Source organism: Acinonyx jubatus, chromosome A2, assembly GCF_027475565.1.
Source record: "Acinonyx jubatus isolate Ajub_Pintada_27869175 chromosome A2, VMU_Ajub_asm_v1.0, whole genome shotgun sequence".
Lineage (NCBI taxonomy): Eukaryota > Metazoa > Chordata > Mammalia > Carnivora > Felidae > Acinonyx > Acinonyx jubatus.
In genome coordinates, this window is record NC_069383.1 from 87371004 (window position 1) to 87397327 (window position 26324).

Genomic DNA, 26324 nt, shown 5'->3' on the forward strand with positions numbered 1-26324 from the left:
ATACATAACATACTGGTAAGCAGCAGAGCTAAGGTATTTCAATATAACTTCTCTGCTCATTCCATCAAATATACTTCAGTTATCTGGCATCTCTTCTTAGCCACTGTCACTAGTCAACACCACAAGCCACAGGGCCAAACAACACAAAACAACAACAAAAACAGCATCAGAAACTTGGAATTGCACTCTAAAAGATTACTAAGCTCTACCTAAGCAATTAATTTTTCTGAGTCATCTCTAAGAATACTGATATTTAGGGAGAAAAAAGTTTAAAATACAATAAACTTGATGTGTGACAGATTTGCTTTAAAAAGATCATGCAAGAAAATTTTAGAAAATGAACCATTCTGTGTTTGGCATTTATATATAAGTATAAAAATAACTTCCTCAATTGATCCTTTTAAAAATTTTAATTACTATTTTTAGGAATATCATTAAGGATTGTCAGAGAAGACAAACCTAAATGAATATTCTTGTGCTACCTCCAGACCTAGCCTCCAGAAAAATAATACTTAAAGAAATAATTTCTAAGGCAAATTCAAAAGCATATACATAGAAAAGATGCCTGAAAAGAATTTTTGCAGGTGATTTATTAAACTTTCAATAAATATGCCATTTACAAAGTTTGAAACAAATAAGAGTATCCACTTGAAGGAAAATGTATCTTTATTATGCTATGTTCTACATAAGGAGGAAAATAAGAACACTGCTATTTTTTTCTCCAGTGCTTACAGATTATTTCTTATATTTACTAGTATTACTAGTAGTAGTAAAAGCTTAAACCATACTTCAAGCTTACGAAGATGATAGAAGAGTAACAACAACAACAACAAAAACAACTTTGTAATCTCACCCCTAAATATTTCTTAGTGAAACCTAAGGACAATATAAAATACCATATTCAAATATATATATTTTCTTACATTTTATTTTTGCAGAAATAGTTCCTTAACTAATCCTTCTTCTTACACTTCATGATTTACTTTAAATGGCTGCTGGCACAGATTCGCACAGGATTCAAGGACATCTAGGTTGTGGTAACCACAGGTTACCAGGCAAGATGGCAGGCAGAGGAGTATTTCTTCCTAACTACATGTCATGCAAGGACCGTGTACTGACCCTCCCTTCTTTCTGTAAGCCCCTCTGTTGTCATTTCCTTTTGGGCGCCAGGGATGCAAGACATTCAATTGCTGGAGAGATGTCAGTGATGAGCTTGAACCTAGAAAAGTTTGCCTTTTGTTTTTTCCCTACTCAAAAGATGCTTGAAATCTACATCTAAATCAGAAGCCTAAAATCTAAAACTCAGAAAAACATATTATATGTGACCACAATTTTACACAGTCACCTTCTTCTACATTGTCTTGAACACACATTCAAACATATACTTAATCCCTCTAAGTGATTCTTTTCAGAGCAAAGAGAAAAAGAAAATATGCTAAAACTTACAGAATCTGTTCCTTTCAAAGTAACTGTGTTTCAGCCTTAGATATATTACTACTTTCTCTAAATGTAGACAAAATCTTAGTATTAATGGAAGGTTTCTAAAAGAGAAACCGGATATTCTTGCCTCTTCCCCTTCCAGACACATCCAATTAAAAAGTCGAAAGATCAAAGAAAAATTAAAGTACATATGATCACTTTCCAAATTGCCTGTAAAATATAAACAGTTTTTCTACTCTTTTAAGTGTCTTAAGTACTCTTTTATGTAAATATTAAAAGTAACCTTTTATATAAATATTACTAACTCAAGGTCAGTGCCTCATGAAAGACCTATAATTAAGGCTTCTATTCTCAAGCTGATCTAGATGCCAGACCACTATCGCTACATACACAAAACCTAAAAGAAATGTGTTACAAAAAAAGTAAAAGATATTAAATTTCTTATTCAGCTTTTATACCTCCTTTCTATTTCTCATTTTGATTTTAGTGAAGTTCTACATTTTCTGTAATTAGAAAAAGAGAAGGAAGGAAACAAAAAATACTCCTAAGGAAGAATAAGAAGACATAACTAAAAATGAATGAAGGTTTTCTGATTATATTGCAGTTTGTACTAAGGCACAGGCTTCCACCTACTTATGTGAGCCTCAAAAGGCCAAATCCAAATTTCCAGAATAAATTTTCAATTCTAGCCTACCTCACACCATTTCTACATGGAAAAATTATTAAAAGATAGTCTTTTCTTTTTTTTTTAAGTAAAATGTTCACTCACCAGATGTCTGAGCTCCTTCAAATCTCGGCAGACGGTATAGAAAACTCCAAGAAGAATATTAATATAGGCAGCATAGAAATCAGCTGAATACTCTGGAGGATGATCATGCGACAAGATCTTTTGAAGGTTCCCTGTTCAAAAGACACAAATGAACTTAAGGATTAACCCAGAACTCCAGTTATATCTTCTAGAATTTTATTACAAAGGTATAAAACAATAAATATACAGGCCAGGCAATTATTAAGGAGTAAGAAAACTTTTGAGATTAGGAAAGTAACACAACTTTTCAAACTGAAGTAAAAGAATTAAGAATCTACTGTTCTTTAAAAATTACAAAATGTTGCTTAAAACAAATATTAAACAATGACATCCAAGAAAATCTCAAGAACCTTTGCAAGCAAAATCAATATCAAAAGTGAAAAATAATATATTCTATTTGTCTGCCTATTAAGTAAATCAACTAGAAAAAAAAAAGGGGTACTGCATAAATGACCACCAAACTGGAAAATGCTCTTCATTTTTTAAAAAATAAAAAGAATTCCTATATTTTTATGAAAATTATCTTGTCATTCCTCCTTTTATAAATCATGTTTTCTTCCTAAAACTTTGGTATCTCTATTTTTCTTCTCTTATATCTTAAACCTTTATACAATATCACATGTTTAGAGTCCTAAACTTTATTTTATCCTGCTGGAAATACCATAGAGAAAATTAAAGAGAAACAGGGGCGCTTGGGTGGCTCAGTCGGTTGAGCATCTGACTTTGGCTCAGGTCATGATCTCGTGGTTCATGAGTTCGAGCGTGGCGTCGGGCTCTGTGCTGACAGCTCGGAGCCTGGAGCCTGCTTCAGATTCTGTGTCTCCCTCTCTCTCTGCCCCTTCCCTGCTCACGCTCTGTCTCTATCTCTCAAAAATAAATAAACATTAAAAAAATTTTTTTTAATTAAAGAGAGACAACCACCCACTATTCAAAATTTCCCAGGTATAAGTACCTGGGAATCAATTAGTCATTCATTCCTATTACAATTCTCTCTGACTCCCTGGTGCAATGGTCTCTTTAGACTCCTCAGTTAGGAGATCTTTGTGACTAGTACTTTAAACCTAGTTCCACAGGTTCAGGATTTTTGCAATACTTACAAGTAAAGGGAAACATGGATATAGCTATATTAAGAGGGTCCTTCTTAGATAAGGCTGACAAAAAAACAAAAACAAAAACAAGAAAAAAACACAGCAGCACATTCGAAAGCCCAGTTACATACTTGGAATATTACCCTGAAAGGATTCTGTACAGGAGAGTGTTACTACATGCATTTTTATATCACAACCACTGAAGAATACACAAAGTCCAAAGCTTGACTTTGGAGTCTATGTATTTTTACATTCTAATAGGACTTTTTAAATTTAATGTTACTAAGCTTTTTAAAACTATGCATGGGAAAATATTTGATGATACAAGGAAAATCTCTAAAAGGTGCCTTAAGACTCAGAGATAAAATTATCTATATATATAAGATGCCAAATAACTGGATAGATAGAAAAAAGGAGAAGAGAGGGAAAGAGAAAAGGGATGGATGGTAAGACAGATGAATATACACAGGCAAAATGATGGTCTACAGATGCATAGATGAGGAAATCTGGAAAACAGGTCTCTAGCTCAGACTGCATTCCTAAGCTCCTCCGGACCATCTCTATCCAGATCCTCCTTATCGGTGACCCTGAGTACCTCACATGAAAGTTGATTAGATGTTACCACTGGCCCAATCCTGACAAAAGTCTTAATAAGAATGAGAGATCTCACTGTGTTGCTATAAAAGCAGACCAGTTGCTTAGTTAGACTACAGGCAAAATTGCAGAGTACAAGTCTATGTTATGGAAGCTCTAATTGCCTGGGAGTATTCAAACGTATGGAAAAATCCCATCTCTAATGGAAAGCTGAAAACAGGGCACAAACAGGTAGTAAATAAAGGGAAGCAGAAACCACTTGATTAGTCTTCTGTTGTCTTAAAATTTCACTATCAAAGTATAATTTAACACACAAAGAACAACCATGTCTAACTTGAAGAGGGACTTCAGCTTTTAGTCATGAAAAAGAGTCCAGAAATACTCTCCTGTAATAAAGAACTAAAAACTGGACAAAATATAGAAGAACACTATTTTCAGACATCAAACAATACGCAAAAAAGGCTGTGATACCTGAGAAAAAGGAAACAAATGAGCCATCACCAGGCCAGGCTTTCCAACAAGAGGTAACTGTAAAACTATGATACAGAAAAGTTCCAAAAGGAGCCATTAATCCCAATGAATTGAGAAATCAAAGATCAGAGTAGAGGGACCTAAGGTAGCTAGAATTTGCCAAGTAGAGTACGAGAAAGAGTTATGGAGAGAAAGAGCTCCAGAAATCTCCACAGTGGCTCCCTTTCACTCCTGTCTGAATACCAATCTGTACATGTACAGAGTAAAACCCCATAGGCCAAGCAAAAACAACTTCTGGGGTAAAACAATTAGTGGAGAGGTGTCAGTAAATTATCAGAGCTCACAGAGAACTATAAATCATTCATACTGCCACCAGTCAGAATGAAGAAACTATGCTAAACACATGTGGTTTTCAGTAAAAATCCCAGTAGGGCTATGTCACAGAAGTAGAGCTAAAATTACCATTGGAATAAAGGTTACTCTAGAGCATCCCTTCAAAAAAGCTTAAAAATAACCTTAAAAGAGTCAGATATATCTTCAAGAAACTTAAGTGCTTCCTAGAAAAGTACCCAACATACAACAACAAAAAACACAATATCTATTATTCAATCAAAAATTACTACATATACAATTAATACCTAGAATAGGTAAAAATTAGTCAATAGAAACCTAAAATAAAAGAGGTTATGGAATCAGTGAACAAGGATATAAAACAACTATTATAAACATGGTATCATCTCAAAAATACAAAGGAAAACAAAAGCATGAGATCTGTAATGAAAAATTCCACTGGATGGGATTAACCGCAGATTAGACACTTGTAGAAAAAAAGTTAGTGAACTTAAAGACACAGAGAAAAAAAATCCCAGATAGAACACAAAGAATATAGATTTAAAATGTAAATAAGTAAAAGGACTCGGTGAGACAATATCAAGGGGTCTAATACACATGTAATGCGGTCTCAGGAAAAGGCAAGGAAAGTGGGTGGGGGGAACAAAGATAAACTATTTGAAGAAATAAGGGCTGAAATTTTTCCAAAGGTGATGAAACTATACACTCATATATCCAAGAAGCTCAACACATCTCAAGCAGGATAAACAATAAAAGATTTTTTATTTCTTTCAAGTCCAAATAATAATTTAATATGAGGTTTATAATAAATGTATAAGTAAAACATAAGACAACAACTGCACAAAGGTTGTTAAGAATGGGAAACTATAAATCACTGAGATTGTCAGATTGCTTATTGGAGCATAACTTATCCTGAATGAATGACACAGTAACCAAACCAAACATCTGATGAAAGTGAATTATAATCCACCAGAAGGGGGAAAAAATGCTCTACCAAAAGATGAGTAGTCTGTATGTGGTAGAGATCAGAAAACAAGAATTCCAAACTGGGCCCCTAATCATCACTGCTGAGAGGAGAGGGCATCTTGAACTTCAAACACCATTCTTACAGATGGCATGTGTATCAAGTTATGATTGGATGACATTAGCCACTAAGATTATTCCTTTGTTCCTGCTCCGTGCTTACTCAAACTATAATTTGGCTTATCAATTAATGTTTCCTTTTTGAATGACTTTTTGTGTGATTATGGGGTTTTGCTTTTTAAAAAAATCTTGGTATGTAGAAGGCTCTCAATTAAATAATCAGATTATACATGGCCCCATTATTATATACTTTTCAAAAACCTATTAGCCTATGCTCTCTGAAATTGGCACGATCACTTTAATTAAGTACGTCCTCAAATTCTCTTCATCAATGAGGCTTCATATCTTTACTGTCTAAAATTTTAAATAAAATTCTACAATTCATTATACCATACTTTAACACTTCACTAAGATGTAGAAAACCAGCTTTTTTAAAAATTACTTTTCTTGGGGCGCCTGGGTGGCGCAGTCGGTTAAGCGTCCGACTTCAGCCAGGTCACGATCTCGCGGTCACTGAGTTCGAGCCCCGCGTCAGGCTCTGGGCTGATGGCTCAGAGCCTGGAGCCTGTTTCCGATTCTGTGTCTCCCTCTCTCTCTGCCCCTCCCCCGTTCATGCTCTGTCTCTCTCTGTCCCAAAAATAAATAAACGTTGAAAAAACAAATTATTTTTCTTAAATTCTAAATAATTTTTCAGTACCGGGTGCCTGGGTGGCTCAATCGGTTAAGCATCCGACTTCAGCTCAGGTCATGATCTTGCAGTCCTGTGAGTTTGAGCCCCACATCGGGCTCTGTGCTGACAGCTCAGCCTGGAGCCTACTTCAGATTCTGTGTCTCCCTCTCTGCCCCTACCCCACTCACTGTCTCTCTCAAAAAATGAATAAATGTTAAAAAAAATTTTTTTTAATCTGTAAGTAATTTTTCAGTACTTAAACCTAACATGGGTCATGAAAAAATTTAACTTTGAACAGTGATGACACAGGTACAAAGAATTTTTTTATTGAAATCCTTTGATTTATTCCTTTTCTTCCTACCCTTTTCTCTTCTCCCTATTTTGCAATTTTCATGGAAGAGAAACTACTGAAAATAAGGGCTCCATTTATTTTGGGTTCCTTTTTTCTATCTCAGTTAATTAGCTAAGGCAAGGTGTTATTTGATTGCTGTTCTTGTGAAAACAGGCAAAAATGTGTTTATCTTAACAATGAATGTTTACAGCTGATTAGTTCAGAGGCTAGTGTTAATGAGGCCAAGGTCAAGAAATGCTATTTTTTCATAGCCTGCTAATCACTTTATGCTTCACATTTGTAAACTTTGAGTCAGAAGTATCCTGTTTGTATAGTGACAACACAATACTAATCTACAGAACTACTCAGCAATACAAAAAGCCACCGTGTTCTTCCAAAGACAAAAATAATCAAGATCTATGAAATTTAAGATTAAATACAAGCCACAAAGAAATAAACACAAGGCCTAGTAGTTGGTACTGTAAGAGAAACAGTAATGAAAAATGAGATTTACCAAGGCAAAAGATACATTCCACATAATACTTAACCCAAGTACATGGTAAATAAAGATTTCATACAATTTAAACGTGCTTTGCCAACCTAGTCTGATACTTACTTGCATGGAAGTTACAATCTCAATATATACATCTTACTATACTAAAAATGTGAAAATACACCATTAACACAAATATGTGAGAAATACTCATTCAAAACATTTCAACAACTATACAAGAATAACCCTTCACAGTTTCAAACTAAAACCTCTGTAAGTACAGTTACATTTTTGAGATTGGCAGCAAATCCGAACAGATTAAGACATCAAAGTATTCCCATTTGAATATGCTAGCTTAATCTTTCAAACAACAAAAAGTATTTTAGTGAATATCATTTGTCAAAACAAAGTTTTAAAATTTACCTATGCTATAATCAGGGAAATACAAGACAAATGGCTCAAAGCACCCAGTATTTGGACGAAACTTTTCCCAAACAATTTCACTGAGAAAGAGAACAGTCACATTTCTGTCAGTCTGTAAAAGAAAGAAAAATAAAAGTAACTTTGCATTTAAAAATCTTAATCAGAGCAGCAATTCCATTTGAATTTTTCTTTCAAATAAATCCAGCAAAGTTACAATATATGACAAATTATTTGCATATTAATAGGTGTTATTTCAAAAACCTAATCAAGGAGTTCATGCGCTTGCAAATTTTCAAACATAATCACTTAGAATTTCCATAAAACTTTTAGGTTAACGGACATTTCGGTTACTCATGAACGCTAGGGACAGTCACACAAGGGTTTATTTCATAGAAATGAAGAAACACATTTCCTTAATAATTAAGATCTTTTTATGTGAATTTTCAAAGAAATCATTAGTTTCAATCAATAAACAAAAAAAATGTACAACTTAATATCTCTCATCATTAAAATAGCTACAGCAACCCAGAGAGAAAATAAGAGTTGAAGAAAAACAGATATGCAATCCCATATAACCATAATATTAGGAAATTTTTAAGTATTTTTAAAGGTTATTTTCATAAAAAATTATTGAGCAAAACATGAATAGACATTAAGAACATTAAGTACACACATACAACACTGATGTTAGGTAAACAGTAATCTTTTGAAGTGTATTTAGAATGTATTACCAGTATACAAAAACAAGCACTAAGAATACAAGCGCAACATGTATGCTGTCCTCCAGAGTGGCCACAAATGCCCTATGGATGCTAGTTAGAATTAATCTGCAGACAGACTTCTGCCTTTCAGCACAATTTTAATTTTTTTCCTTATTCTTTTTGACATTTTCCAAGGTGACAGAGCAGGCATGATAGCTGTTTTGTTCTGTAACTATTCTTAGGATCCAATCACATAAATTATACTATACTCTGATGGTGATTTACTATTTATTGATTCCTAACTTACATATAATCTTACATTCCAATTTCCATTACTTAGAAAAACATTCTTTTGGCTAACAAAGAAAGCTGAGTTCAATAAATTCATAATTCTACAAAAATCTAGCATCTTTATGAAAAAGAGAAAAAGGTTTCTACTTTCAAATGTTGTCTTATAAACTCTTTAATTTTTAAGAATCCTTGAATTTATTTCTATAGGGATAAAAAGTGATGCTCTAAATACAATCTTGAATACAAGGCATTAAGTTGTTGTGCTTTCAAAAAGGATTATCAAATCAAATCAAATAATAAAAAATGATTATCTAAAAGCATCTGAGAGGCGCCTGGGTGGCTCAGTCGGTTGGGCATCCGACTTTAGCTCAGGTCATGATCTCACAGCTTGTGGGTTTGAGCCCCACGTCGGGCTCTGTGCTGACAGCTCAGAGCCTGGAGCCTGCTTCAGATGCTGTGTCTCCCTCTCTCTCTGCCCCTCCCCTGATCGTGCTCTGTCTCTCTCTCTCAAAAATAAATAAACATTAAAAAAAATTTTTTAAATAAATAAGTAAAAATAAAAGCACTTGATAAAATCAGTTCAATAATAGAAAGGCCTAAAAAATAGAAGATATTTATCCATCTGAAAGGATTTTAAGCTGGTAATGTTCTCAAATGTTAAAGTACCTTCATATCATAACTTAATTGTACTCATATATATTAATAGAAAACATGAAATGCCTTTACTATATTTCTCCTAAATGAAATACATTTTTTCAAATCAACCATGTTTCCAGAAATGTCAAAATAATACTTCTGTTTTATGGTAGAATTGAGATTACTTGAATCTTTTAATTTTATTCAGTTTCCATAATAACAACTAAAAAAAGGCAGGGGGGGTGGGGGGAAGGCCTAACTCCGATGAAGGGACGCACCATGACCATGACTGGGCATGAGGGGGAAACTGAGATAAGCTACGGTTTAAGAGCAAGAGGACAGCAAGAATATAGTTGGAAACCAGACAGGGAACCCCAGGACAACAGGGACAGTGGGTGAGGTCATACAAATAATCCACAAACAACACAACAAAACAATAAAAAGAAGTGAAGGAGGAGGCATCTACTCAAAGAAGATGAGTTACTGGTCTCAGTAGTAAAATGCCAAGAATTAATCAAACTAACAAAAGCTAGACTGTGGCAAGAAATTTCCAGGATAGGTTACCAAGAGCTACACTTAACTCTCCTCCTGTCCTCTAACATCTCACCCCTGCTATTACTATTACTAAAAGTGAATTTTAGGGGTGCCTGGGTGGCTCAGTTGGTTAAGCAACCAACTTCAGCTCAGGTCATGATCTCATGGTTTGTGAATTCAAGCCCCACATCAGGCTCTCTGTTGTCAGCACAGAGCCCGCTTGGGATCCTCCGCCTCCCTATTCTGCCTCTCCCCTGCTTACACTCTCTCTCTCTCTCTCAAATATAAACACTACAAAAAAATAAATAAAAATAAAAGTGAATTTTAGGAATCGACCTTAGGCACACAATGATTTCAATGGCACTTGGAAAGCCTCTCTGAACTTCTGACAGTTTCTCAAATTTCAGTAATGTGTTCAGTAAATGTTCAACTTTTCAAAGTTGGAAATGGTGTAAACATGGTCTCTCCAAATATTAACTTTCATTATAATGTTACTTAATACTTAAATACAGACATAAAACTGGTAGGTATAAACTATTTATGCTCAAAGCACTTACAGGATTATAAAACAAAAATAAATTTGTAAGTTAAATACAAAACTACAAAATCAATAAAATTTAAATTAACAGTGATTGAATATGATTAATAATAGTATTTTGATCAAACTAAATCTTACTCTCATAATTCTGGTACAAATGGGAAACAGCCACAGTTGAGTTTAGTATTCCTATACCAACTGATGCTGGTGAACAATGAATTCTCTCTCCAATTTTCTTTATTCAAACTACTGTAAAATCCTGGTTTTACCATATTATTATTATGTTTTGACCTGACACATATGCATATTAAGCCCATCCCTATTCTTTTTTTGTCAGCTCATAACAATTAGAGTAGTATTAATACTATTCAGTACCAACACAATTATAAATTCAAACACAAAGCTGGTTCTGACACTGGCCAAGAGAGAGAACTCCAGATGACCCAAAACAGACCTACCTCTAGATTACTGATTCTCTAGATTACTGAAAATTTTAAAATTCTTACAGAAAGTTTAAAGTATAGGCTCCCACCATCTACTCCAGCAAACACCTAAAACCTTATAAAAGACTAGGATTAGTCACTTCACAATTAGAAATGAAAAGCTAAAATAAAAAATAAATGTTACCAAGTCAAAAAGTGCTTTTACTTTGGAAAAATGTTCAACAACACTCACAGTAAAGAAACACAAGTTAAAATTATGTTAAGATTCATTTCTCACCTGTCAGATTGGCAAAAGGAAAATATTTGACAAGACAATCAATTGATTAGGTCATAGGGTGAAAAGACCCATGCATTACTTACCAATTCTTGTAACCTAAGAAACCCAGGCAAAAGATTTGCTTCCATATCTCTTAGATATTCTGCTTTGTCTAGAACCTTATAAAAAAAAATGCAGTGTCAAAATCGATTTACAAAGCCCTCTATAAAACATTTATATAATATACTGCACAATTCACAATTTTCTATGTTAAAAAGAAAAATTATAACCTATGAATTAATTTTCAACTGGTATTTACATTTGTAGAAGACATTTCAAATTAGCAAATTAAAAAAGACTACTTACATCGTATTTTAACCCAAGTTTCTAAATAGAAAATGAATCACAGCCACATTAAAAGTTTCTTTTATAGGTATATTACCAATGCTCTAAGGATATCTCACTAGGTGTACAAGACATAGAACTGGAAGCATTTTTTATTCCATTTGATAAAAGTTAAATTTTTGTTCAGTTATGATAATACTATTGGGATTATATGATTTTAAAAGGTACTTATCTTCCAGAGACACACAGTATACATATTATATGTAGCTCTAGCACATATTCATGGGTGATATATGATATATAGAGATAGAATGTTTATATTCATTTATGGATAACATAATATGATGCAGGAAACAATGATGGGATAAAGACACAAGTGTGACCACATAATAATAACCGAAGCTGGGTGATGGGTTCACTAGAATATATTACACTATTCTCTATATATGTTTGAAATTTTGATAAAACATGTTAAAAAAAAAAAACTTACTTCAAGAAGTCATCCATTAGTCCATAAAAAAAAATCAAGGTCTTCAAAGCATTGTCTAAAATATTTAATCTATTTAATCCAACCTTTGTTTTTACTTTTTGTTATGTTTTACTTTTTGTTTTTTTTATCCACCTCCACTTTTCTCTTATACCATCTTGCTGGATTATGTTAAAGCAAACCTCAGACATACTATTCCATCCGTAAATATATCATATGTAGATCTAAGAGGTGAAGACTTTTTTAAAAAAAACATAACCTCAGTATCATTATCATGCCTAAAAAATTAACAATATTCTGTAACGTCATGTAATAACCAGTATTCAAATTTCCCGATTTGTCCCACAAATGCCTCCTTAGAGTTCACTTATTTGATTCAGGATCCAAAAAGGTTCATATATTGAATATTCGCATATTTGGTTTGTCTTCTGGTCAATTTTAAATTATAACATTTCCCCTGACCCTTCCTTTTTTTGCTGTTATATATTCATTGAAGTAAACAGGTCATCTGTTGGGTAGAATTTTCCATATTCTGAATTGGCTGACTGCATCTCTGTAGTGTCATTTAACATGTTCCTATATCCCCTATATTTCCTGTACAATAGTCAATAAATCTAGGGGTCTGATAAGATTCAGGTTCAACTTTCGGGCAAGAATACTTCACAAATAGTGCTCTATATTTCTTATTGAATCACATCAGCAGATACACAACACGTGACTATCTCTCTTGTGATGTTAAGATTGATTGACAGTTTCAGGTATTGTCAGCCTGATCCATCCATTATAAAGTTCCCTAGCAGCCTTTCACCAAATGATTTCAACTGATGATCACTGCCTATATCTAGAACTTTGTTAGGGACTGCAACACTCTAATTTTCTAGGATTCTTTCTTCATTTATTGGAGGACATTTTTCTAGAAAGAACTTCTCCTCATCTGTTAGTTACTCAGAAATAAAGTTCACACAGGACATAAGGGAATAAATGCTTGATTCTTTCCTTTAATCTACCAACTTTCAAAATAAGTTTGTGCCTCTGTGGTTGCTGTAACACATCATCACACAAATGTGGTGGCTTGAAACAGACTAAATATTTATTCTCTCACAGTTCTGGAAGCCATGTCTGAAATCAGTTTCGTGGGGCCAAAATCAAGGTGTCTGCAGGGCTACACTCCCTCCAACAGCTCTAAGGTAGAATACATTCTTTGCCCCCTCAGCTTCTGGTGGCTGCCAGTATTCTTTGGCTTGTGGCTGCATCACTACATAATCCAAGGCCAGCACCTTCCAGTTTCTCACTTATTCTGTTTGCCTCTGCTTCCATTACCTGGCCGCCTCTTTTATGTGTGGTTTAGTCAAACCTCTCTTTGCCTCTCTCCTACACAAACATTTGTGATTGCATTTTGGGCTTGCCCAGATAAACCTGGTAAATCTCCCCATCTCTAGATCCTTAAGTTAATCACATTTCCAAAGGCCTTTTTTCCAAGGGGCCATTTACAGGTTCCCGGGACTAGGACCTGATATCCTCAGGGGCCATTATTTAGCCTAATGCAGTGCCCTAGTAAATGAAATTCTCATGGTAACCAATGAGCTGAGGTTTTGTGATTTTTATATACTTGTTTAGTATCATTATGAATTCATGGATTTTAACACATCTATTGTGCTTCCATCTACTGAACTGACTGTTCTTTTTGATGGCCAAACCATACCATGTTTGGCCAGTGGAAGCCTCTTCAAACTAGTTTCTAGGTCCTTTTTGTCCCCCCAGCTTTGAAATATAACTGACATATAACACTGCATAAGTTTAAAGTACACAACGTGTTGATATGATACACTTAATACTGCAAAATGATTCCCACCATAACTTTGGCTGACACCTCCATCACCTCACATAATTATCATTTCTTTTTCATGGCAAGAACATTTAAGGTCCACTCTCTTAGCAACATTCAAGTATATACAACACAGTATAGCATTAACTATAATCACCATGTTGTACATTAGATTCCCTAGAACTTACTCACCTTATAACTAGAAGCATGTACTCTTTGACCAACATCTCTCCATTTCCTTTATCCCACAGTCCCTAGTAACCAACCATTTTACTTTGTTCCTGAGTTTGGCTTTTTAGATTCCACATAGAATTGTCTCTGCCAGACTTAGTTCACTTAGCATAATGCCCTCAAGGTCCATCCATGTTGTCACAAATGGCAGGATTTCCTTCTTTCTCATGGCTGGACAATATTCCATTGTATGTATGTATATGTATATGTGTGTGTGTATATGTATGTGTATGTATGCATATACATATATATATGCATGTATACACACATACACACACACACAATCTTCTTTATTCATTCATCCACTGATGGACACTTAGGTTGTTTCTATGATTTGGCTATTGTGAATAAAACTGCAATCAACATGGGAGTGCAGATATCTCTTTGACACCCTGATTTCATCTCCTTCATATATACACTCAGAAGTTAGGTTGTGGAATCATATGGCAGTTCTATTCTTAATGTTTTAAGGAACCCCCACACTGTTTTTTCCATAGTGGCTGTACCAATTAACCTTCCCCTAAGAACAGTGCACAAGGATTCCCTTTTCTCCACATCCTCACCAATACTTATCTCTTGTCTTTTGGATAATAGGCATCCAATAGGTGTGAGGTGATATCTCATGGTTTTGATTTGCACTTCCTTGATGATTAGTGATGTTGAGCACCTTTTCATGTACTTGTTGACCATCTGTATGTCTTCTCTGGAAAAATGTCTATTCAGGTCCTCTGCCCATTTTCTAACCAGATTTGTTTTGTTTGTTTTTGCTATGGAGTGTACGAGTTCTTTATATATTTTGGATATTAATCCCTTGTTTAGTAGATGACTGCAAGCATTTTCTCCTATTCTGTAGAATGCCTTTTCATTTTAGTGATTATTTCTTTTGCTATGCATAAGCTTTTTTACTTCAGTGTAGTCCTACTTATTCTCACTTTGTTGCTTGCTCTCTTGGTATCATATTTTAAAAGCTGTTGCCAAGACCACTGCCAACGAACATTTCCTCTAGGTTTTTTGTGTTTTTTTTCCCCTAGGAGTTTTATGGTTTCAGTTTTTACACTTAAGTCTCTAATTCATTTCAAGTTAACTTTTGTGAATGGTGTAAGACAGGGGTCTAACTTCACTCTTCTGCATGTGGCTACCCAGTTTTCCCATTGCCATTTATTGAAGACACTAGCCTTTCCTCACTGAGCATTCTTGGCTCTCTTGCCAAATATTAGTTGACCATATGTATATGGGAAGGCTTATTTCTGTGCTCTCAATTCTGTTCTGTTGGTCTGTTTTTATGCTAGTACCATACTGTTTTACTATAGCTTTATGGTATAGTTTGAAATTAAGAAGTATAATGCCTCAAGTTTTTTCTTCTTTCTCCGCACAGCTTTGGCTATTCCATCTTTTGTGATTCCACACGAATATTGTTTTTTCTATCTCTGAGAAAAATGTCATTTGAATTTTGATAAGGATTGCACTGAATCTATAGATGGCTTTGGGTAATATGACCATTTTAACAATATTAATTCTTTCAATATGTGACCTTCTGTGTCTTTTTGAAATGACCCTAGTTATAATGACAGTTACCTAGCTTTCTATTATGGCAAAATGTTGTAGGTTTATCTCGTGCGTTTTCTTCTCAGAACTGAAGTAAAGAAAGCTGGCGTCTTTTTTTCAAAAACATTTACACTTTATTAACAAATCCTACTAGAAATTATGATAATTTAAAATAGGAATAAAATTAAAATGCAAAGAATATAATATTATTTCCCTAAGTAGTCCAAATTGTTTTGTAACTGTTTTATTAATTAACAGACAGCTTGAAACAATCTATGTGAGTAATCAACTTAAGATATTTCATTTCTAATTAGACAAAATAAAGCTAAAATTATTTACTGCTAAAAAGCTATAAATTAGTTTCTCTACTATGCAATTATGCAATTTCCCCATCAATCTCCATTTAAATAACTCTCTAATCCAGGACACAGATTAATACAAATAACTGGTCTGTTTTTATGCCCATTTTAATGCAAAACACAAAGCTGAAGAAGTAAATTAATAGTTCATTCTTCTAATTTAATTTAGTTAACCCACTATAATGATTTTATGATATTCTAATAAACGATCCTTCTTCAAAAGCAGTTAACAGATAACTAATATTCAGAGAGATAAAAAATTTTAATTCAGATCCAAACATTTATCTTAATAATTTACACAAAAGCATTCTAATAGACGCTTGATTTGCAAGTTGGTTTACTGACTAGAAAATACTCTCCCACCTTTCTTTATTCTAAGTATTGAAACGTACCAATTCATATATTAGAAGGTTGAACAGTCTACAGATGTACTCCTAAAAATTTTCCACACTAGGGACGCCTGGGTGGCTCAGTGGGTTGAGCGTCCGACTTTGGCTCAAGTCATGGTCTCACAGCTTGTGAGTTCAAGCCCCGTGTCGGGTTCTGTGCTGACAGCTCAGAGCCTGGAGCCTGCTTCGGATTCTGTGTCTCCCTCTCTCTCTGCCCCTAACCCACTCACATTCTGTCTCTGTCTCTCTCAAAAATAAACATTAAAAAAAAAAGTTCCACGCTAAACACCTGGAAACTTTTTCACACTTCATGTTTAGTCAATTAACAAGTACTTACTGAATACCTACTTTTATCCACTGCATCTGAAAAAATGAGTGGGGCCCTACTTATTCATCAAGGCTGTTCCTAGAATTTTTTGTTGTTGTTGTTTTATTTAAGTAATCCCTACACCCAACATGGGACTCAAACTCACAATCCTGAGATTAACAGTCTGCATGCTCTTCCAACTGAGCCAGCCAACTGCCCCTGTTTCTACAGTATTGATTTTTTTCCTCCTACCTAACCTCCTACCTAAAGACATTCAGCTTTGCAACTCTCTTTGTTGTCATCCACATATACTGAGGTCATTCCCTTTCATTCTTTAAATATTACAGTTTCTTACTAACACTTCTCTAATATAACTCCTATACTTTTTGGATATTTCAAAACCCACATTAATGACCCCCTTCTGATATGGACTCTTAATTCCTTAAATTCCTCTCCACCAGTGATCTTGTCTCCTACCTTATCTTACTGAAAGACCAACTTATTTCTTAGAACATTGGTTTCTGAGGTATGTATGACCTGTGGCCCCCTGGGGGTGGGAAGGGTGGTCCCTGATACCCTTTCAAAAGGTTGGCAACGTCAAAACTATTTTCATAATAGTACTGAAATATTATTTGCCTTTTTCACCATGTTGATATTTGCACTGATGGTGCAAGTAATGGTGGGTTAAACTAGAGTTGCTTTAGCATCAATCAACTTAATGGTGTGAAACTATACTAGTAGTAGCTGTATTCTTCACTTATTCACTTGCATTTTAAAAGAAAGTATATTTCCGCCTCTGAGAAGATGAAGTATATACTTTTCCCTATTTCTCCTGCTAAGTAAAACTAAGAATCTTGAATACTGTACATAAAACGAACAGTGTTATGAAAGGCAGAGAGAAGGCAGGCCAGCTAGGATGGAGGAATGACAACTCACCTTAGAGAGTATATTGCCTGAGCTGTCTTTTTGCCACACATAGCCCATATGTAGAGCTGAAGAAGCCAGCAACACAGAAAGGCTAATGAAAATATGCCAAAAAAGCCCCACCAAAACCCTGGTTTCCCTAGTCAAAGGACCAGGAAAGAGAGGCTAGCAAGACTTCCAGAACACTGCAACTTCCTCAAGTTTTCTTTATACATCACTGATTTCTTCTCTGTCCTCATTTGTTTTTCCTTATCTCCTCATCACATAACCAATGGGTTGCCCCAAGACTCAGGCACTTGACTCGCCTCTTTTCTACTCACTCACCCTCTTGGTGAGCTAACAGCCCCTCAGCTTTAAACACTACTACCTCTAAGGGCGTATCAGTGATCTCAGTCAGTTAAGCATCCAACTCTTAATTTGGCTCAGGTCATGTTCTCATGGTTCATGGGTTTCAGCCCCACATTGGGCTATATGCTGAAACTGCAGAGCCTGCTTGGGATTTTCCCTCTCTCTCTCTCTCTCTCTCTCTCTCTCTCTCTGACCTTCCCCTGCTCTCTCTTTCTGTCAAAAAAATTAAAAAAAAATTTTTTATTAAAAAAAAAAAAAGGACTACTACCTCTATTCTCATAACTCCAAAATTGTAGTTCCAAAATGGACCTCTCTTGACCCAAGACTCCAGTGTCCAAGTGCCAACTGAACATCTGTACTTGATTTAACATGCCCAAAACCAAACTCCTGATCACTCCTTCCCTGCCCAACAAGATCCCACTAAGATAATGACAACTCCATCCTTTCAAGTGCACAAAAACTTCTGAGTCATCATTAACTTTGTTCTTTCTCTCCTCCTCTGTATTCAATCTATCAGAAAATTCTGTCAAAATATTCCAGACCACTTCTTACCACATCTACTGCTACCAGTCTGGTCTAACCCAACATGATGTTTGGCCTAGATTATCATAAATGCCTCAAAACCAGCTGTATTAGTTTCCTACGGCTGCCATAAGAAAGCACCACCAACAGGGTGACTTTAACAACAGAAATTTATTATCTCATGGTTACAGAAGCTAGAAGTCCAAGATCAAGGTGTTGGCATGACCATGCTTCCTCCAAAGGTAGTACTGGAGGAACTGTTCCTGATCTCTCTCCTGGTTTCTGGTAGTCCCTTGGCTTGCGGCAGCATAGCTCCTATCTTTATGCGGCATCCTCCCTATGTGCATGTCTTATCTCCAAATTTCCTCGTTTTATAAAGACATCAGTCATACTAAATTAGGGGCCCAAACTACTTAACTTCATCTTAATTAGAACTGCAATGACCCTATTTCCAAAAGGTCGTATTCTGAGGCACCAGGGGTGAGAACGTCACCATATGAATTTTTGGGGGAAAGAATTCAACCCATAATGCTGGTCTGCATGCTTCTATCCTTGTACTCTTCATTTGATCTCAACATTACCACTCTCCCCCTTACTTAAACTAGCCTAACCACAATGGCCTCCTCGATATTCTCTGAATACACAAAGCATGTTCCAGGCTTTGTACTCATACGTTCATCTCTTTGCCTAGAATACTCTTTTTTCACGTATCTTCATGGCTTACTCCTCACTTCCTTCAGGTTTCAGCTCAGTTACCATCATCTCAGTGAGATCTTCTCTGTCTTCTCTGTTTAGAAAAATAACTACTCTCCCTCACCCAATTGATTCTCCTTTACTCTATTAACTTTTTACATCTGACACACTACTATTAACCTGCTTTTCATGTATCTTCCTCAACTATACTATAAACTGTAGGAAGGCAAGGGACTCTAATTTGTTCTGTGTTCTATCTCCAGTATCTAAAACAGTGCCTGGCACATAGGAAGTGCTCAGTAATTATTTGCTAAATAAATAAATGAGCGAAATGAAAATGTGGAAGGAACTATTTTATACATTTCAGGAGATGCGAGATGCAAGAATCTGTAAGATTTGGTCCCTTCAGGGAGTTTACAACTTGGCGGTTTTGATAAGGTATTATATTAAAAGTTAATTCCAATTCCAGAGGTAATCATTTTTTTAAAAAGGATTAAAGTATTATAAAAATCCACTGAGGGGCGCCTGGGTGGCGCAGTCGGTTAAGCGTCCGACTTCAGCCAGGTCACGATCTCGCGGTCCGTGAGTTCGAGCCCCGCGTCAGGCTCTGGGCTGATGGCTCAGAGCCTGGAGCCTGTTTCCGATTCTGTGTCTCCCTCTCTCTCTGCCCCTCCCCCATTCATGCTCTGTCTCTCTCTTTCCCAAAAATAAATAAAACGTTGAAAAAAAAATTCTTTAAAAAATAAATAAATAAATAAATAAAAAATTAAAATCCACTGAAACAGTACACATTTTCAGTTGTCTGCTAATCATTTTCACATTGATATAACAACTACGATTCAAACTTAGCCAACCAAAAATCAATTGATTCATCTTTCCCCACAAACCTACTCCGTACACAGTGGAAGAATTTGACCGTTGCTGTGTCTTCCATTTATTCCTTTCTGCATCTTCTGACCCAAGTCTAGTCCGGGCCCAAATTTCCTCTAATTTAAACAGCTATAAAAGCCTAAAAATCATTCCTTTGGACTTGAGTCTGTCATCGCTCACCGCCTCCCATCTATTTAATATGACTTGCATTTTAAACATATTTGCTGCTCTAAAATCTCCACTACCTCCTCACTGACTAGTACATGAAATAGAGCACTTTAGTAGTTTTCAAGACACTCTATTTTCTGCCTCCCTTACCTTCCTAGCTTTTTTCTCCCTTCATACATTATCACCCACCAAAACCAGACTACTTTCATTCCCTGGCTTCCACTGCATTTGCATGCCTTTCCTTACATAATTCCTAACATCTGCAATTCCTTCTTTAGTTTCTTCCTATAATCCTCTAATTATCCTTTCAGGTCTATCTCAAATGCTATCACCTCATGAGGCTGGACCACATATGCCTTCATCAGTACTCTGCGTCTCATGGTTATCACTTACCACACTCACACATGATCAGATGTAGTATATGTCACAACTCCTCCATTACACTGAAGTTCCCTTTGGATAAAAAATACATCTAAAACATTTCTGTATCCCAAAAGCCCCTTGCACAGTGTGCTATACATAATGAGACTCAAAACAAATATACAGAAATTGACCCAATAAACAAACCGGTTTTCAGATAGATGATATAATGAAATTAAATTACTTACGATATATACAGTCTGATCCTTGAGACTTTCAGCTTTGGTTACTTGTTTAAATAAGCGAACAAAATCATTAAATGTTTCACAGGTTATGTGGGTAGAACATCGATTCTCTGAAGAACTAAGATGATTCAATTTGTTTAAAATTTGTTCTAAGAGCAGCCTCAAGGTAAAGCATTCAACACAATTCACAAAGACATGTGGGAGCTGAAAACAACAACAAGATGTAAACAGAACAGAAAACACACATATCCAGTAACAATGTTCTCCACTTGTCCTTCTGATCTACATCTCCCCGCCTGCCACCATCCCCAACCTGCTCTGTGTCCCAGGAGGCTAGCCACTACAGACGATATCATTCACACTCTCATATTTTCTGGCTCCAGTTGGATTCAGCCAACGAGAAGAACCAGGGGCCTGAAGGAAGCGGTAATAGAAAATGAATATTCCCTTACCTCACACCCTGTCTCTCAGTGGCCCACAGTTCCACCATGGCTACATTCTTCTACCAAAAGCCACAGCTTCAGCCTGGCAGCCCCTCATCTAAAGCTACAGCTCTTGCTGTGAGCTGGTAACAGCACCCTCCTATGGTCCGTTCAGGTCCAGGGAAGGCTAAAGCTCTCCGTGCTTTACCACCCCTTATTGATTCCCTTAACATTTCTTCAGCCTTTGTACAATAGTATCTTCATTAAACTCACTTCAATTATTTGAGTTTGCCATTTGTTTCCTACGAGGATTCAGAGCAAACTTGTACTTCCCTCTAAAGAATTCTTACCAAAAAAACCCCAAGTAAGTGTTAAAACTCTTAGTAGGAATTTTACACTAATTTTAAGGTAATATTCTAATGATGAACAAACCTGGATCAAAAAGAATTTTAAGAGTTTGAAACCACAGTAATCCCCCTATAAGGATTAAGCTAGCTCTTCATTTAAAGATCAAAATGGCGGTAATTCGAGAAGTAACAAGGAAACAAAGACTTGCTTACAAATATAGTCTGTTCTCAAAATGAAATCACAAAAGCAGTACTGATCATTCTGAGGAAGATAACTTTTGGCATCTGGCACAAATAATGGGACCTATAACTATTTTAGTGACATTTCACAAATTTCAACCAAGAAGGAAGCCTTTCTTTCTCTTTCAGGGTAACAGTGTAACTAAGGCTACTTTATACTTCTTATAAGGCCTCTTTTACCCTATTCCCTTGCAAACCAGAGTCCAAAATATCCCAAACAAAATTTAGTCTGAAATGCTCGGGTGGCTCAGTCAGTTGAGCACCCAACTCTTGATTTTGGCTCAGGTCATGATCCCAGGTTATTCTTACCTCTAAAGTTTTCAACAAAGTTTGTGTTACATAGGTCTTTCCACTGGCAGTATGCCCATAAATAAAAATTGATGGAAAGCTGAAATGATGTCTCTAAGAGAGAAAAGACAAGTATCAGTCCATACATTAAAAAAACAGAAAATAAACAATTATCTACTCATGAGAAAGGTTTTCATGGTAAAGTAAAATATTCGATCCAAATTATTTCAACAATGACCATACACTGGATCTATGTTCACACTGTGAACTAACTTGAGTTCAATCCTAAGCACATTCTCTATTAAGCACTTTATCTATTAAGATTAAAATTTCTGGGGTGCCTCAGTCGGTTAAGTGTCTGACTCTTGATTTCAGCTGTGTTCATGATATCATGGTCATGAGATCAAGCCCTGCATCAAGCTCCATGCTGGGCATGGAGCCTGCTTGGGAATCTCTCTCCCCCTCTGTTCCTCCCCTGCTCGTGTTCTCTCTCAGGGAAAAAAAAAAAAAAAAAAAAATTAAAATTTCTGAAAAACTATACTTGGCATATTTAGTATATACTACATATCTATATGCTATACATGCAGTATATATGTATTTATACTTTTTATTACTGTGCAGGTTCATATATAAGAACTCTTATATTTTCAAATTTACAGGAGATTTCAGAGATATTTCCAGGATAACTTTACCATACTCCATTTTTATCTTAACTCTTTAAAGAATATACTCCTGCAGTCTGCAACTTCACTGCACATTTTAAAGCCTCGAAGATAAGTATATATGATCACAAAGTTGGAAGGAATTTTTTTTTTTTTTTAATTTTTTTTTTTCAAACGTTTATTTATTTTGGGGACAGAGAGAGACAGAGCATGAACGGGGAAGGGCAGAGAGAGAGGGAGACACAGAACCGGAAACAGGCTCCAGGCTCTGAGCCATCAGCCCAGAGCCTGACGCGGGGCTCGAACTCACGGACCGCGAGATCATGACCGGGCTGAAGTCGGACACTTAACCGACTGCGCCACCCAGGCGCCCCATAAAGTTGGAAGGAATTTCAAGAGTCTCCTGTTCTTAGGAAAATTTACAGGATACTTTTAAATTATACATACTACATTTAATCAAATAAAACAATGATGAAATCTACATAGCATATATTTCAAAATACATAGTCCCAAGATCTTCCTGCAATTTGTTACGAGTCAGGTGCCTAGTGAAAAGTAAAGATTGTCAAACGTCCTTCTATTGGTCTCATTAATACTACAAATATGTTTCATTCATTTATTAGACACCTACCAAATGCTGAAAAGTATAATAATGCATTGAAGAGTACAAATACCTGTTAAAAGACAATCTGCTTTGGAAGAGTTCATAGTCCAGTGGGACACAATCATTTTAAAAAATAATCATAAAAAAATTGGATGATGCAATTTCCACAAGAAAGTAGAGTCTCTATGATCATCATCATCACTGCATTAACAGTCACATTTATTACATACTAGCCACTAAGTTACACATTTCCTTTTGCAAGACAAATCAGGGACTCAGATTTACACAGGAAAAAACTTTTTTTTTTGTTTTTATTCTTTTTATTTTTTATTTTAATGTTTATTTATTTTTGAGAGAGAGAGAGGCAGAACGTGAGCAGGGGAGGGCAGAGAGGGAGAGAGACGCACAATATCCGAAACAGGCTCCAGGCTCTGAGCTGTTAACACAGAGCCCAATGCGGGGCATGAACTTACAGACCGTGAGATCATGACCTGAGCCGAAGTCAGAAGCTTAAGGGACTGAGTTACCCAGGCACCCCCCTTTTTTTTTTAAACTTTTTAAAAAAGTTTTAGTATTTATTTTGAGAGAGAAAGAGAGAACAAGCAGGGAAGGGACAGAGAGAGAAAGAGAGAAAGAGAGAGAGAACCCCCCAAGCAGGCTCCACACTGTCAGCACAGAGCCGGACGCAGGGCTTGATCTCACGAACTGTGAGATCATGACCTGAGCCGAACTCAAGTCAGAAGCTTAACCGACTGAGCCACCCAGGCACCCTTCCCAGAAAAAACTTTCTAACTGCATATCTCCATGGTAAAAGCAGGCCCAAAATAGAATTAAGATGGATGTTTTAGTATACAAACCCTTTAAGTTTATACCTAACAATCTTGTGAATTAACTGGCTCAAAAATGCTATCCCAAGAATTAAATGCATGCTTGCTGAACATCTCTACTATCCAAATACCTATAAAGAGAACGTCAAGACATCGTTCAGGAAAATTTTTCCAAACTACACTAAAACACTCCTTTTCTAGAATCCTACCACATTGGTCTGCAGCCACTATTTGAGGCTTAGTAATATTCCACCTTTAAACATCTTTCAATTGTTACCTAGAATGATACTGAACTCTTGCACTGTTACTTAACCTTTCATGGTCATGCTTAAATCTTAACCAACTGTAGTAGGCCAGGATCTTGCACAGTGCCTCATATAGAGAAGAGGCTCAGTAAATACTTATTTGCTGAGCAAATAAAAAAAATCTGCTTAGAAATATGAACCAGGGTTTTTTAGTTTAGTTTTGTTTTTTTCCAGTTTTTTGCATCTCGCACATGCACGGCACCTTGAAAAAAAGCCATTATTAATATTGTTAAATATGATTTGTAGTAAGCGCAAAGGTCAAAACCCTTTCTGTGACCAACATCAAACCCATACCAGTCATCTCTGTTGGCCAATATTCTCTTTGTAGAGGACTGCTTCTAGTTGTGGTGATCTGGGCTTACCACTTCCAAGGAAAGAATGCATAAAGCATAACCAAGAAAGTATTTCAGTGACGATATGGATAACTCTAACTGAAAGCATGATAACCAGAATACTAACTGAGGATGCAGTCATTGACCTCTTACTTCCCTAACTACTGTGCACCTTTAGAAGAACTTTTCCATACTTCACAGACTCAGACTGTCACCCAACATTCTTAGTTGGATACAAGGACTTAAGAAAGCAAACCAGAAGATGGCTGAGAGGGAGGGATGAGTCTAAGCCTAAACTCTCATTTCCTCCCCTCGCAGATAAGACCCAAGTCTGATTAACTTGACTCCATGCCTAATTAATGAAGCTGAAGCAAAAGGCTCACCAAAAGCCACCAGAAAACAAATAGATGAAATTGTGAACTGGTGAACATTACCTCCTAAAGATGGCACTTACTTACCCTCCTCTCACAAGCATCACCTGAACTGCTGGTCAAAAATTCTAGACAGAGATCTCAAGGCTTTGCAATTCTGGAAAAGTTACTAAAGTCTTAAACGTGAAGACTGCCTTGGCCCTCACGAGTCTTGCAAACCACCACCTATATCCAGGCTTCATTTACCTCAGTGAAACTGGCCAACTTACATTTGGGGAAAAAAAACAAAAAAACAAAAAAAAAACACTGCAAACACACCTGTTGTATAAAGTCTTGTTCAGCTGGGGTAAGATACTAAGCAACTTCCAGTAGCTACTTTGGGGTAACCATCTCAAAAGCGTGGCGTGTGTAAAAGAACACGTCCTGGGCCAACGTCCTGTGGTGCTGCCTGTGCCGTTTTCTTGTAAAGGTACTAATAAGTTACTTTGGGTGTAGGAGTGGCGTAGACCTACAACAACCCCTGTTCTCAATGCAAAAATATGGAGTGTTGCCCCACAATCCAAACACGAAACTAAAAAACAATTAGAACATGTCGCAAGGCCACGGAAACGTTTGCCTCCGGGATTTGGAAGAGAAAAGATAGTTTCACACAATACCTCTCCAAACAGGGACTGCAAGGTGGACACTTGGGACTCGCGACAAAGCACCGTGTTTTCCAAATGAGGCATTCCGGCGAGTACCACAGGGCAGCGCAGAACCCAGCCAGCTCCAGGTCCAGCTCCAGCACCCAAGCCGCAGCCTCACCTCCGCCCACAGTCCCGGCTCCCGCCGGAAACCAGACTTGCGAGGTTGTGGGCGGGGCCGGCGTGCCCGTGCGTCGACATGACGGCAGCGCGCACGCGAAACGTCACCCCGCCCTCATCTTCCAAGGTCCGAGCGGCGGGGCTTTCTTTTTCCTCTTCGCTGTGAGGTTTTGCTTGCGCACTGTTGGTGTTTCGGCATCTCGTATGCAGGTGTTCGCCATCCAAAGGCCAGGAGAGTACATGGGGATGGATGAACCGAAAAACGCCTGGAAGGAGCTACGGGCACTGCGGGTTCCCAAGGACCCGCGACCCCGTAGCTTTGATTTTTTTGCCTGCAAAAACCTTGAGTCCCAG

General features: G+C 36.5%; 1 protein-coding gene across 4 annotated transcripts in view; it reads right to left on the bottom strand.

Moving 5' to 3' along the window:
• Window positions 1-26017, bottom strand: part of ORC5 (origin recognition complex subunit 5) — a 144658-nt gene extending 118641 nt beyond the window's left edge. For 3 of the 4 annotated variants that reach the window (XM_053218591.1, XM_027071722.2, XM_027071723.2), the window contains exons 1-6: window positions 25824-26017; window positions 22088-22180; window positions 20773-20973; window positions 11256-11330; window positions 7753-7864; window positions 2210-2340 (exon numbers count right to left, since the gene is read on the bottom strand). In XM_053218591.1, coding sequence (XP_053074566.1) covers window positions 2210-2340; window positions 7753-7864; window positions 11256-11330; window positions 20773-20973; window positions 22088-22180; window positions 25824-25895 — 684 coding nt within the window. In that variant the 5' untranslated portion in view covers window positions 25896-26017. The remainder of the gene's footprint in view (window positions 1-2209; window positions 2341-7752; window positions 7865-11255; window positions 11331-20772; window positions 20974-22087; window positions 22181-25823) is intronic. The other variant, XM_015077724.3, reaches the window with a different exon arrangement.
• Between the last annotated feature and the right edge of the window lie 307 nt (window positions 26018-26324).